The 12,884-nt window shown below is 48.8% G+C and overlaps 1 protein-coding gene across 1 annotated transcript in view; it reads right to left on the reverse strand.

The window, feature by feature from the left end:
* Positions 1-445: 445 nt before the first annotated feature.
* opn4xa (opsin 4xa) overlaps positions 446-12,884 on the reverse strand; it is a gene marked incomplete at both ends in the record, with an annotated part of 73,889 nt that continues 61,450 nt past the window's right edge. Inside the window, 3 exons of the mRNA XM_084325015.1 lie at positions 446-635; positions 762-943; positions 7,582-7,737. Of these exons, the coding sequence (XP_084181141.1) occupies positions 446-635; positions 762-943; positions 7,582-7,737 (528 nt within the window). The remainder of the gene's footprint in view (positions 636-761; positions 944-7,581; positions 7,738-12,884) is intronic.

Raw genomic sequence — 12,884 nt, forward strand, 5'->3', positions numbered from 1 at the left:
TAAGTCGCTTTGGATAAAAGCGTCAGCTAAATGACTAAATGTAAATGTAAATGTAAACTGTGCATATGCTGAGCAGCACTGATGATACAGTGTTGTAGTGGGCTTGATTGGTCCAGTCATTATTGTTTGGCAGAGGTCCGTTATTGAGTAATATCGGACCTCTGACGAGCGCTATTGACCAATCACAAGCAAGCATTTCGGCGAATGTGAAAACGCCATGTAATAAACAGTGATAATCTTAATCTGTAACCGTTGAATATCACATACTATATGCACTATATGTACAGTAAATAGCTGTAAACACTTGTAGTTGGCAGTGAGTGGAATTGGCTTGCAGTGACTGTCACTGAAGGGGAATACTAATAGACCGATGGATACTCACTCCATTATCCCACCTACTGTAAACACACACTCGCACATTGTATCTACAGTACACACACATTCCCTATACATGCGTTTGGACCTTCGTCTCCGGGTCGTCTTCAGGAGAACAATCTCTCCACAGACTCAGCTCGGAGGACTTCAGGCTCTGCAGATCCAGCAGAAGCAGTTGGTTCTGTCCGCTCCGCTGTGTGTTCTGCTTCTGGCCATTACAGTAGGCCTCCTCCAGTAGGCCACTCTCTGACACGGGGGGGCTAGTGACAACACAGGCATCTTCACGGTCTCCATTGTCCAGAGAGTGCGGCCCTGGTGGCACCTGCATCTCCTCCTCCTTCCTCTCCTCCTTCCCCTCCTCCTCCTCCTCCTCTTCCTGTACTGACTGTGCGTCTCTCCTCTGATGCCCCGTGTCTTCCACCGCCACATCCTCTTCCTCCTCGTCTCTCTGGCTCCCGGTGGTCTCCTCCTTGGCGACGATGAGGGGTGGCACGGTGGCCATGGTAACGGACTCAGACACCGGGTTGTGGTCGCAGCTGCTCACGGAGCCCGGCTCTACGGCGGCAGACTGCGGGGGGGTGACGCCAATGAGAAACAAAATGATGTGAATTGCAAAGCGAAACGATCTTCGACAGAAGAAACGACAGAAAGAATGGTGCGTTATTATTAACCCTTTCACTACCACACTACAGAAGGTTAACCTTTCACTGCCACATGTGTGGTAAGGAAAGGGTTAACCTTCTGCAGTGTGGTTGTGAAAGGGTTAACCCTTTGTCGTGTGGCAGTGAAAGGGTTAACCTTCTGTAGTGTGGTTGTGAAAGGTTAACCGTCTGTAGTGTGGTAGTGAAAGGGTTAACCTTCTGTAGTGTGGTTGTGAAAGGTTAACCTTCTGTAGTGTGGTAGTGAAAGGGTTAACCTTCTGTAGTGTGGTTGTGAAACAGTTAACCCTTTGTCGTGTGGTAGTGAAAGGGTTAACCTTCTGTAGTGAGGTAGTGAAAGGGTTAACCTTCTGTAGTGTGGTAGTGGAAGGTTAACCGTCTGTAGTGTGGTAGTGGAAGGTTAACCTTCTGTAGTGTGGTAGTGAAAGGTTAACCTTCTGTAGTGTGGTTGTGAAAGGTTAACCGTCTGTAGTGTGGTAGTGAAAGGGTTAACCTTCTGTAGTGTGGTTGTGAAACGGTTAACCTTTTGTCATGTGGTAGTGAAAGGGTTACCCTTCTGTAGTGTGGTAGTGAAATGTTAACCGTCTGTAGTGTGGTAGTGAAAGGGTTAACCCTTTGTCATGTGGCAGTGAAAGGGTTAACCTTCTGTAGTGTGGTAGTGAAAGGGTTAACATTCTGTAGTGTGGTAGTGAAAGGTTAACGTAAGGTTATGTATATAACCAAGTTCTATGAATACTGGTGACGCTCAGCGTCAGTCTGCACTAACCTCACTTCGTGCACAGCACTGAATAAAAAACTCCACAATGTACCTTTACATACCGACATCCGTCTGGCCACACCCCTATCCGCTTACCTTCATAAGCAGGTGTGTGGTCACCTACTCGCCTCCTTCCCAAACTTTCACCACAAGGCGAGGTCAAGGGCCGGAGTGGCGTCCTGACGCTGAGCGTCACCAGTATTCATAGAACTTGGTTATATACATAACCTTACGTTCTATTTCATACTGGTTTCCGCTCAGCGTCAGTCTGCACAACAGGAGCTGAGCAGAAGCCAGAAGCTCGACAAATGTACCCCGCTGAGGCCCCGCACAACCATCAGACCGGAGAGGACCGAGCCCCCCCGACCCTCCTTAATGGAGGGATACCCTCCCTATTGGAGGACGGGAGGGAGACGGATCCGACCGTGCGAAGAGGAACTCGAGCAACTCAACGCACAGGGTGAGCAGACCCCACAACTACGCACACGCACAACCCGCATGCCACCAGGGAACGAACGGAAGGAACAAACCTTGTTACCGCCCCCAAAATCACGGAGTCAAGAGCAAACTCAACCCCGTGGCAAGGCCGTAGCAGCGGAGCGCAAAGGAAGACCCAGACCCCCTGAAGGGACTGGATCCCCTGGAAAAAGGGTGCCCGGAGATGTCAATGACGCCAAGCATCAAGACCTCACCAGGCGGTCACTTAGTGACACCGCCCCCCACATCGCCAGCTTATTCGGACAGGGCCCCTCCAAGAGCGGGCCCTTCCCCCCACTAGTACGCCGCCTGGCACACTGACCCTGCAACACAGGCAGTCAGCATGGCCGTAACTTGAAGCACTCAAAAGGCTAACCACAACGGAAGCAGGCAGCGCACCGGGCAGCAGGCTTTAGACCCGAGCCTGGAGCACTGCGGACGAGACAGGCGCCAAAGGGATCAACTGAAAACAGCACCCCGGCGGAAGGGGCGTATGCTGGCATTGTTGCGCACCATGACAAAGCCTCCATCAAAAAAAACCCACCCAGAGGGGTCGAGGCAGAGAAGGCTGACACGATTGGCAGACGTCATGAACGTGCAGGGGCACACTCAACCGGGTAACCCGGGAGTTGACTCTGCTCCAACACACCAGGGAATCAACCACCCTCTTGGTACCACATACGGTGGTTGTTCCTATAACCCCTCAAGAAAAAACTCCAAAACACACCTGCGGGTATACACCAGCTATACCGCAGTACAAGTGTTTCAGTTTCCAAAAAAGGGTTATCCCAGGCCTACGGGTTAACGAATCATTACTTCGGACCGGGCCCGGCGGCTCGGGAAGCACACAGGGTTGCCAGAGGAGGTCCATAAGACCACCCCAACAGCCCCCTCTTCGCCAAGCGTGAGAGAGGAGCGAAAAGAATGGAGAACCAGCCTCTTTACGATAGTGCAGAGTACAACATGTACCCAACAAATGGTCTCCATAACGCCTAACCCTGTGACACCCGGGCCGACCCGGCATTTTCCCCCCCGAAAAAAGCACAAGTCCCTCAGGGTACCAGAACAGCAGATCTGCGTCCCCGGCGGACAACGGGTTAACTGACCTGGACTAGCGCGACCAGAACCAGTCCCGTGCCCTAACCACGCCGACATGCCCACTCCAGGAGAGGGGGTAGGTATGCGTGTCGATCTAAAACATGAAAAGAGGGCGCCACCCAGACGGTCCCATTTGTACAGCGCTCAGTGGCCCACCCCAAGGGCGTGAGACCCCTCTACCTATGTTCTGATCCATTCCGTTAACATCCCCCAGATATGAACGAGAATCCATCGAGACCCAGCAACAGGCGCTCGGAAGAGGAAAAAATCCCTCATCCCAGTTGCCCTATAAAAACGCCTCCTTTTTCCTCCGATTTTCTCCCATCCCAATGTTAGTCGTTATGCCAATTCCCAATCCCCTTCCTGGTCGCTGCGCACTTTACCCCCCACAGTCGGTCTGGGAGAGTGGAGGCTACCACGTGCTTCCTCCGACACACGTCCAGCCAATCAACCGCTTCTTTTCACCTGGCAGCGCGGATTCTCACTGAGAGGGCGTAGCGTGTGGAAGGATCACACTATCCCACTTAGATCCTATCCGCGCTTAGCAGGCGCCCCGACCGAACTGTAGGAGTCGCTGTTTACAACGACCCGGACCCACCCCGCCAGCTTCTCCCACCCTCTAATACTGCCAATTGTATTAGTGTGAACGGCCAGCCAAGCTGGTGACAACCCCGGAGCTGTGAGCTGGATTCGAACAGGCAAATCACAGACACATCTGTGAACAGGGTTTATAACAAGGCCAAGTCATATATGTGTAAACCCGACACCCGTATCTATGTTGTAAGACACAGAAAATCTGATAGAGAGAGAGCGGCCTGAGCCGCGGTACTTTTTCATACGAGCATTACTGCAGACCAACACAATAGTGTTGCGGCTCAATATCACTGTTCAAGCAACAGAGCACACAACTAACCTCTACCTTTATGTGAAGATTCAGGTCGAGGCAGAAAAAACCTTTTTCAACCGAGTGTAAGTTGCAGGTCTTGCTTAAGCTCTAACATGAATGTAGCGACCAACAAGACTTAAAGTATAGCCCTCCTATCAAACCCATACTAGCGAAAGATTCACACGTCGTATCCCCATCATATGTTTGGTGAATAAACACACAGTTTGTAACAAAAAATACAGGCTGGTCATGACGATCCCTACCGTCACCTCCGGCCGTAGATGGGCCGGCTGCAGTGGCGGAGGCGCCCTCTCTCCTCCTGGCCTTCTTTGCCGAAGGTCCAGCAGTGGCCGTGGTAGCAGCGGCGGCTACGGCGGCGGAACCCCGACGACGAGCCTGCCGTCTGACTCCACCGGCGACATCGGGCGGGGGGAAATGAGGCTGGAGCACGGAACGCTCCTCCTGCATCTCCCTGCAGGTTGAGGTCATCAGCTGCAGTGCCGACCCGAAAAGTCCAGCATCGGAGAGGGGTGCCGTCAGAAGTGGAGTCCTCTTCTTCTCCGGCACACGCGCATGCTCCAGCCAAAGGTGGCGCTGGACTAGAGTGGCCAGGGCACGTACTTTCCCAGTGGCTATGGCCTGCGGCTGGATCAGATGCAGGATGGCTCCTGCCGACTGGGCGAGCTGATCATGTTGCAAATCAGTCAGCTCCGTACCGCCCGTCAGTATCCCGGACATGAATCTCGCCAGCTGCGCGATGTTAGAAGTGGCAGCCAGAGATTGCGTCGCAATCTAATAAATGACTGGTCACTCCAGAAAGCCAACCGCCTCGCCGATTTCCCTTGGGGAACCGGCTTCCGTAACGGCTCCCACACCACCTCAGGACAAAGGAGCGCCGCCATCGGCCTATCAAGCCGAGGCACGCCCTCCTTCATGCCTTCTACCAAACCCACCACCCTCGTGACTTGCACGTAGGCGGGGGTAAGGCCCATGATGTGGGAGACCACCTGTCCCTGACGGACGTAGGCCTCCATTGAGGGGAAAAATGGACAGACAACGTCCACCCCTCTCACCGGACGGCGTTGTCATAGATGACCTATGAGATCGTCAGGAATAGGAACAGGCAGTGGCTGCGGCAGCGGCACGCCGTTTGCGACTGCCGCCGCCGCCATGAGCTCGGGGAACAAAGCACGCAGTTTGCGTCTCAAATCCCCCGCAACCAGAGGAGCCGGCCGCCCAACAGCGGACGACTCCCCGGAGGCAGAGGAACCAGAGCCGGAACCAGGCCATCGCACAGGAGACGGCGCTGGTGCACCAGCTCCTTGGAGAGGCAAACTATCCATTGGACGCCTACCGGGCGTGGCTGCCGACCACGAAAGAGGCCTCAACCCCGCTCCAAGACGCACAACAGAGGAGGCAATGGAGAACCGCTGGTGAAGGGTGACGTTGCGAGCGCGACCCTCCGAGGTAAACATTATGACTTAGCTTTTTCTTTTTAAATATTTTTTAAATAAAAAAGCAAGAAAAAATGTAAACACGTATCAACTTTCTTCGCTAACAACCTCGTCAAGTGGGGTATATACCAAGGCACTTCCTTGTGGTGAAAGTGAAGAAGGAGGCGAGTAGGTGACCACACACCTGCTTATGAAGGTAAGCGGATAGGGGTGTGGCCAGACGGATGTCGGTATGTAAAGGTACATTGTGGAGTTTTTTATTCAGTGCTGTGCACGAAGTGAGGTTAGTGCAGACTGACGCTGAGCGGAAACCAGTATGAAATAGAACCTTCTGTAGTGTGGTTGTGAAAGGTTAACCTTCTGTAGTGTGGTAGTGAAAGGGTTAACCTTCTGTAGTGTGGTTGTGAAAGGTTAACCTTCTGTAGTGTGGTTGTGAAAGGTTAACCTTCTGTAGTATGGTAGTGAAAGGGTAACCTTCTGTAGTGTGCTTGTGAAAGGGTTAACTGTTTGTCGTGTGGTACTGTAGTGAAAGGGTTAACCTTCTGTAGTTTGGTTGTGAAAGGGTTAACCATTTGTCATGTGGAAGTGAAAGGGTTAACCTTCTGTAGTGTGGTAGTGAAAGGTTAACCGTCTGTAGTGTGATAGTGAAAGGGTTAACATTCTGTAGTGTGGTTGTGAAAGGTTAAAGGAAAACTCCAACATTTTGGGAAATTAGCTTATTTGCCATCTACCCTGGAGTTAGACAAGAAGATACATACCTTTTTTCTTCTCTGTGCATGCAGTAGGAGTAGGAAGATTAGTGCACCGTTAGCCTAGCTTAGCGTCAGTCACTGGAAGTAGGTTCCTCCATTAGCCTAGTTCCCAACATCTTCCTACTCCTACTGCATGCACAGAGAAGAAAACGGTATGCATCTTCTTGTCTAACTCCAGGGTAGATGGCAAATAAGCTAATTTCCCAAAATGTTGGAGTTTTCCTTTAACCTTCTGTAGTGTGGTTGTGAAAGGGTTAACACTTTGTCATGTGGTAGTGAAAGCGTTAACCTTCTGTAGTGTGGTTGTGAAAGGTTAACCTTCTGTAGTGTGGTAGTGAAAGGTTAACCGTCTGTAGTGTGGTAGTGAAAGGTTAACCTTCTGTAGTGTGGCTGTGAAAGGGTTAACGCTTTGTCATGTGGTAGTGAAAGGTTAACCTTCTGTAGTGTGGTAGTGAAAGTTTAACCTTCTGTAGTGTGGCTGTGAAAGGGTTAACGCTTTGTCATGTGGTAGTGAAAGGGTTAACCTGCTGTAGTGTGGTAGTGAAAGGGTTAACCCTTTGTTGTGTGGTAGTGAAAGGGTTAACCTCCTCTAGTGTGGTAGTGAATGGGTTAACCTTCTGTAGTGTGGTAGTGAAAGGGTTAACCTTCTGTAGTGTGGTAGTGAAAAGGGTTAACCTTCTGTAGTGTGGTTGTGAAAGGGTTAACCCTTTGTTGTGTGGTAGTGAAAGGGTTAACCTCCTCTAGTGTGGTAGTGAACAGGGTTAACCTTCTGTAGTGTGGTAGTGAAATGGTTAACCTTCTGTTGTGTGGTAGTGAAAGGGTTAACCTCCTCTAGTGTGGTAGTGAATGGGTTAACCTTCTGTTGTGTGGTAGTGAAAGGGTTAACCTTCTGTATTGTCGCAGTGAACGGGTTAACCTTCTGTAGTGTGGTAGTGAAATGGTTAACCTTCTGTTGTGTGGTAGTGAAAGGGTTAACCTTCTGTATTGTCGCAGTGAACGGGTTAACCTTCTGTAGTGTGGTAGTGAAATGGTTAACCTTCTGTTGTGTGGTAGTGAACGGGTTAACCTTCTGTATTGTCGCAGTGAACGGGTTAAGGAGCATCGACGTGGAGCCTTACCTTACCTGTTCCTGGCCCGTGCTGCTCCCGGTGCTGCTGGCCTGCTGTGCTGATGCCCTGTGCTGCTCCTTCTCTCTCAGAGCTCCCAGGGAGTAGTAGCTGCTCCTCAGAGACGGACCCTGTTGGTTCATGGGATCCAGCTCCACATCGCTCCACACCTGCTGCGAGGTACACACACACACACACGCGCGCAGGCAGGCAGGCAGGCAGGCAGGCAGGCAGGCAGGCAGGCAGGCAGGCAGGCAGGCAGGCAGGCAGGCAGGCAGGCAGGCAGGCAGGCACGCAGGCACGCACGCAGGCAGGCAGGCAGGCAGGCAGGCAGGCAGGCAGGCAGGCAGGCAGGCAGGCAGGCAGGCACGCAGGCACGCAGGCACGCAGGCAGGCAGGCAGGCAGGCAGGCAGGCAGGCAGGCACGCAGGCACGCACGCAGGCAGGCAGGCAGGCAGGCAGGCAGGCACGCACGCACACACACACACACACACACACACACACACACACACACACACACACACACACACACACACACACTGTGATGGATCACGGGTTTATGTGGGTTTTATTTTCATTTACTCCTGTGTGCTTTGGATGTATTTTTGGTTTTCTCTGGTGATCTGTCAATCACCAGGCACCAGTTAATTGCCATGCGGCATGGCAGGTGTGTGGGCTTGATTGCCACATGATTGGTGTCAGGTGTGCAGTGCCTTTAAGTAGGCTTGGTTGACTTGTCCATTTCATGTTTTCCCTCAATAGTAGAGGTGTCCCAAGCTCATGCGTCTAGGGTTTTCTCTGTCTCTAGTGCTGTTTTATTTATTTTATTATTATAATTTTTTATCTGCTAGGCAGTGGTGGTTGCTTTGGGATTTTTACCCAGTTATTTTATACTGGTGTTTTGTGTTTCCTACAGCTTTTATCTGTATTTATTTTATTCTTGTGTTTTCCCCCACCCTCTCTCATCGCTCAGCGATTCCAGTGGTTACCGTCTGTAGTGTGGTAGTGAAAGGGTTAACCTTCTGTAGTGTGGTTGTGAAAGGGTTAACCCTTTGTCGTGTGGCAGTGAAAGGGTTAACCTTCTGTACTCAGTTCATACAGTTAAAATCATTCACATCCCATCCATCCCCCCTCTCCTCCGGTGTTCCCCAGGGCTCTGTCCTTGGCCCTATCCTCTTCATCATCTACCTCATCCCACTTGGTCTGATTCTCCGTAAATATAACATACATTTCCACTGTTATGCGGACGACACCTCCAAACCCACTTCCACCCTCCCTCCCTCTTCCCTCCTCCCTCTGTGCCTGTTTACAGGAAATCAAATCCTGGTTCACTTCGAATGTTCTCAAACTGAACAGTGATAAAACAGACGTAGTCCTCAATCCTCATTGGCTCCAAGTCCATACTCACCAAGCACCCCAGTTTCACCCTCACCATAGACAACTCCTTGGGTTCCCCCTCCCCTCAAGTTAAGAATCTGGGTGTCGTCCTCGACAGCACCCTATCATTCCATAACAACATAAACAACACCATCCGGTCCGCCTACTTCCACCTTCACAACATCAACCGCCTCCACCCTTCACTCACTCCCAACAGCGCCGCAATCCTGGTCCACTACCTCATCACTTCCCGCTTGGATTACTGCAACTCCCTTCTCTTTGGTCTCCCCCACAAACTCCTCCATATGCTCCAACTGGTCCAGAACGCTGCTGCCCGTATAATCACCAGAACCCCTGTCATCAGTCACATCACCCCCGTCCTACGCCAACTCCACTGGCTTCCCATCAAACACTGCATTGATTACAAGATCCTCCTCCATACATTCAAGGCCATCCATAACCTCGCCCTTACCTGTCCGACCTCCTACACATCAACATTCCCACCCGGTCCCACAGGTCTGCCTCCTCCATCAACCTGACCGTCCCCCCAGCCCATCTGTCCACCATGGGGTCAAGAGCCTTCAGCTGCTCTGCCCCTTGCCTCTGGAACTCCCTCCCCCCCCCGACATCAGGAAAATTGACTCCATTATCCCATTTAAAACCCACCTCAAAACCCACCTGTTTAGGCAGGCGTATGTCAGATTTTATTGTAAATTTGATTGTGATTGTAAATTAACTGTTTTTAATTGTTGTACGGCAACCTTGAGTGTCCTGAAAGGTGCCTTATAAATAAAATGTATTATTATTATTATTATTATTATTATTATTATTATTATTATTATTATTATTATTATTATTATTATTATTATTATTATTATTATTATTATTATTATTATTGTTATTATTATTATTATTATTATTATTATTATTATTATTATTATTAAATAATATTATTATTATTATTATTATTATTATTATTATTATTATTATTATTATTATTATTATTATTATTATTATTATTATTATTATTATTATTATTATTATTATTATTATTATTATTATTATTATTATTATTATTATTATTATTATTATTATTATTATTATTATTAGTGTGGGTGACCTGGCGAAGCCAGGTTGCCACCCACACTGTTGTTCTTGTTACTCTTTTTATTATTCTTTATTCCACCGATTTTGCAAACACCGCTCGTGCCAGAGCGTTCGCGCCCCATACACGTGAAAGGTATCAAAACGAGCGGCTTGCCTATGGCAACAGCGGTCTCCGAACTCGTAAAGTTTCACCGCACCGTCTGGCTACGAATCGACTTTAAACGGTAAAATTTCAGAAATGCATGCAATTTAGAGTGCGAGATCCACCGATTTTCCAAACAACACTCGTGCCAGAGCGTTCGCGCCCCATACACGTGAAAGGTATCAAAACGACCGGCTTGCTCCAACTCGATGTACTATTCGAACTCGTAAAGTTTCACCGCACCGTCTGGCTACGAATCGACTTTAAACGGTAAAATTTCGGAAATACAGTGCAATTTAGAGTTTCAAACACTTTGCAACACGTAAGCGTTCGCGCACCATACACGTGAAAGGTATCAAAACGAGCGGCTTGCCTATGGCAACTGCGGTCTTCGAACCCGTAAAAGTTTCACCGCACCGTCTGGCTACGAATCGACTTTAAACGGTAAAATTTCGGTCCCATTGGGAATGCATTGCATTTTAGAGTGTAGCAGCTGAAATAATCTTTTTCCCCCTACCTTGGGTGAATTGCGAGTGTGATCTCAATTTTGGACGTAGAAATAAAACAAACACATCAAAACGATGACACGGCTGTCATCCCGCTCACAAAAGAAAAATAAATGGAATTGGACATTTCTATCTCAACTGACGACCATTTGTTTGAAGGTTCTCCTCCCCATTGACCGCCATGCAATCGCCCTCTAGAAATAAAATTTTTTTTAGCCTTCTGTTCCGATCGCCGAAGGAGTGCCACAATATCGCACGAATGCCACAATCTCGCGCACAACCCTTCGCCTACTCGTTGTAGTGCTCTTGTGCGAGTCTCAACGCTTCATCTCTTATAGTTTTCTTTTAATCAACGTGACAATGCAGTCATGTAAAGAAATTTCAGAATATGCAAGTCATTGTGCTCATGGCTGATTGGTTCAGGCTTAACAGCTGTGAGGCTCAGGGCTCATGGCTGAGCTGACCTGCCAATGACATCATCCACTTAACCCATCATTGGCCATCACTGTGTTGCACTACTGAATTGATGGACAGCGCCCTCTGTCTTGTGGGTTGTGTCATTGTACTCAGTAGGGATATGCTCTTTCATTTTTCATTGGTCCATGTTGACCACCTTTCATTGGTCGATGTTGACCACTCCCCCGATCCTTAGACCACGCCCCCTTAGGCCACACCCCCTCAGTGTATCTCTTGAACCGTTTGTCGTAGAGACTTGCGGATTGTGCCATTGGTCGATGTTGACCACCTTTCATTGGTCGATGTTGACCACTCCCCCGATCCTTAGACCACGCCCCCTTAGGCCACACCCCCTCAGTGTATCTCTTGAACCGTTTGTCGTAGAGACTTGCGGATTGTGCCATTGTACTCGGTGTAATAGTGTAATAGTGTGTAATAGTGTAATAGTGTGTAATAGTGTAATAGTGTAATAGTGTAATAGTGTAATAGTGTGTAATAGTGTAATAGTGTGTAATAGTGTAATAGTGTGTAATAGTGTAATAGTGTAATAGTGTGTAATAGTGTAATATTGTGTAATAGTGTAATAGTGTAATAGTGTGTAATAGTGTAATAGTGTAATAGTGTGTAATAGTGTAATAGTGTATAATAGTGTGTAATAGTGTAATAGTGTGTAATAGTGTAATAGTGTGTAATAGTGTGTAATAGTGTAAAGGCGCTCCCATAGTCCAGCAGACTGTACACAGAGCAGACTCCGCGGATGTCCGCGCGGACGTCCGCGGACTCTTGAGCTTTGATCTCAGCGGACAGCAGACCAACAGGTGCGACGCTCCTATTTTCTGAGGCGCGGACATCCGCGCCGCTGACTTGGTGTCACACAAAACGCTGCTCGGCGTTTTGGTTGACATCGAACTGCATTAAATGTGACACTGCGCGAGCGATTGGTGGTGCGAGGAGAGAGATGAGCCCGTGAAGCTCTCTCTCTCTCTCTCTCTATCTCTCTCTCTATCTCTCTCTCGCTCTCTCTCTCTCTCTCTCTCTCGCGCTCTCCTGCTGATAATGTTCCCTCTGATCTGCAGTAGAACAGACAGAATTGTGGGAAATGTAGTAAAACTGGTGCGAGAAATGTAGGAAATAGACCGCGGACGTCCGCTGAGATCTGCTCGACTATGAAAGCTCAAAGAGCCGCGCGGACCTCCGCGGAGTCTGCTCTGTGTACAGTCTGCTGGACTATGGGAGCACCTTAATAGTGTGTAATAGTGTAATAGTGTGTAATAGTGTAATAGTGTGTAATAGTGTAATAGTGTAATAGTGTGTAATAGTGTAATAGTGTAATAGTGTGTAATAGTGTAATAGTGTGTAATAGTGTGTAATAGTGTAATAGTGTGTAATAGTGTAATAGTGTAATAGTGTGTAATAGTGTGTAATAGTGTAATAGTGTGTAATAGTGTGTAATAGTGTAATAGTGTGTAATCGTGTAATAGTGTGTAATAGTGTGTAATAGTGTGTAATAGTGTAATAGTGTGTAATAGTGTAATAGTGTTGCGGGTTGTGTCGTTGCACTCAGTAGGGATATCCTCTTTGATTGGTCTATGTTGACCACTCCCCCGATCCTTAGGCCGCGCCCCCTTTTTGTATCCTTTGAACCGTTTGTCATAGAGACTCGCGAGAGACCCTCTCCCCCGTTGGCCGGCGGTGCACAGGCGTCACCCACACTTTCACAATTTCCCCCGCG

The sequence above is a fragment of the Notolepis coatsorum genome, assembly GCF_963971535.1.
Source record: "Notolepis coatsorum genome assembly, chromosome: 11".
Taxonomy (NCBI): domain Eukaryota; kingdom Metazoa; phylum Chordata; class Actinopteri; order Aulopiformes; family Paralepididae; genus Notolepis; species Notolepis coatsorum.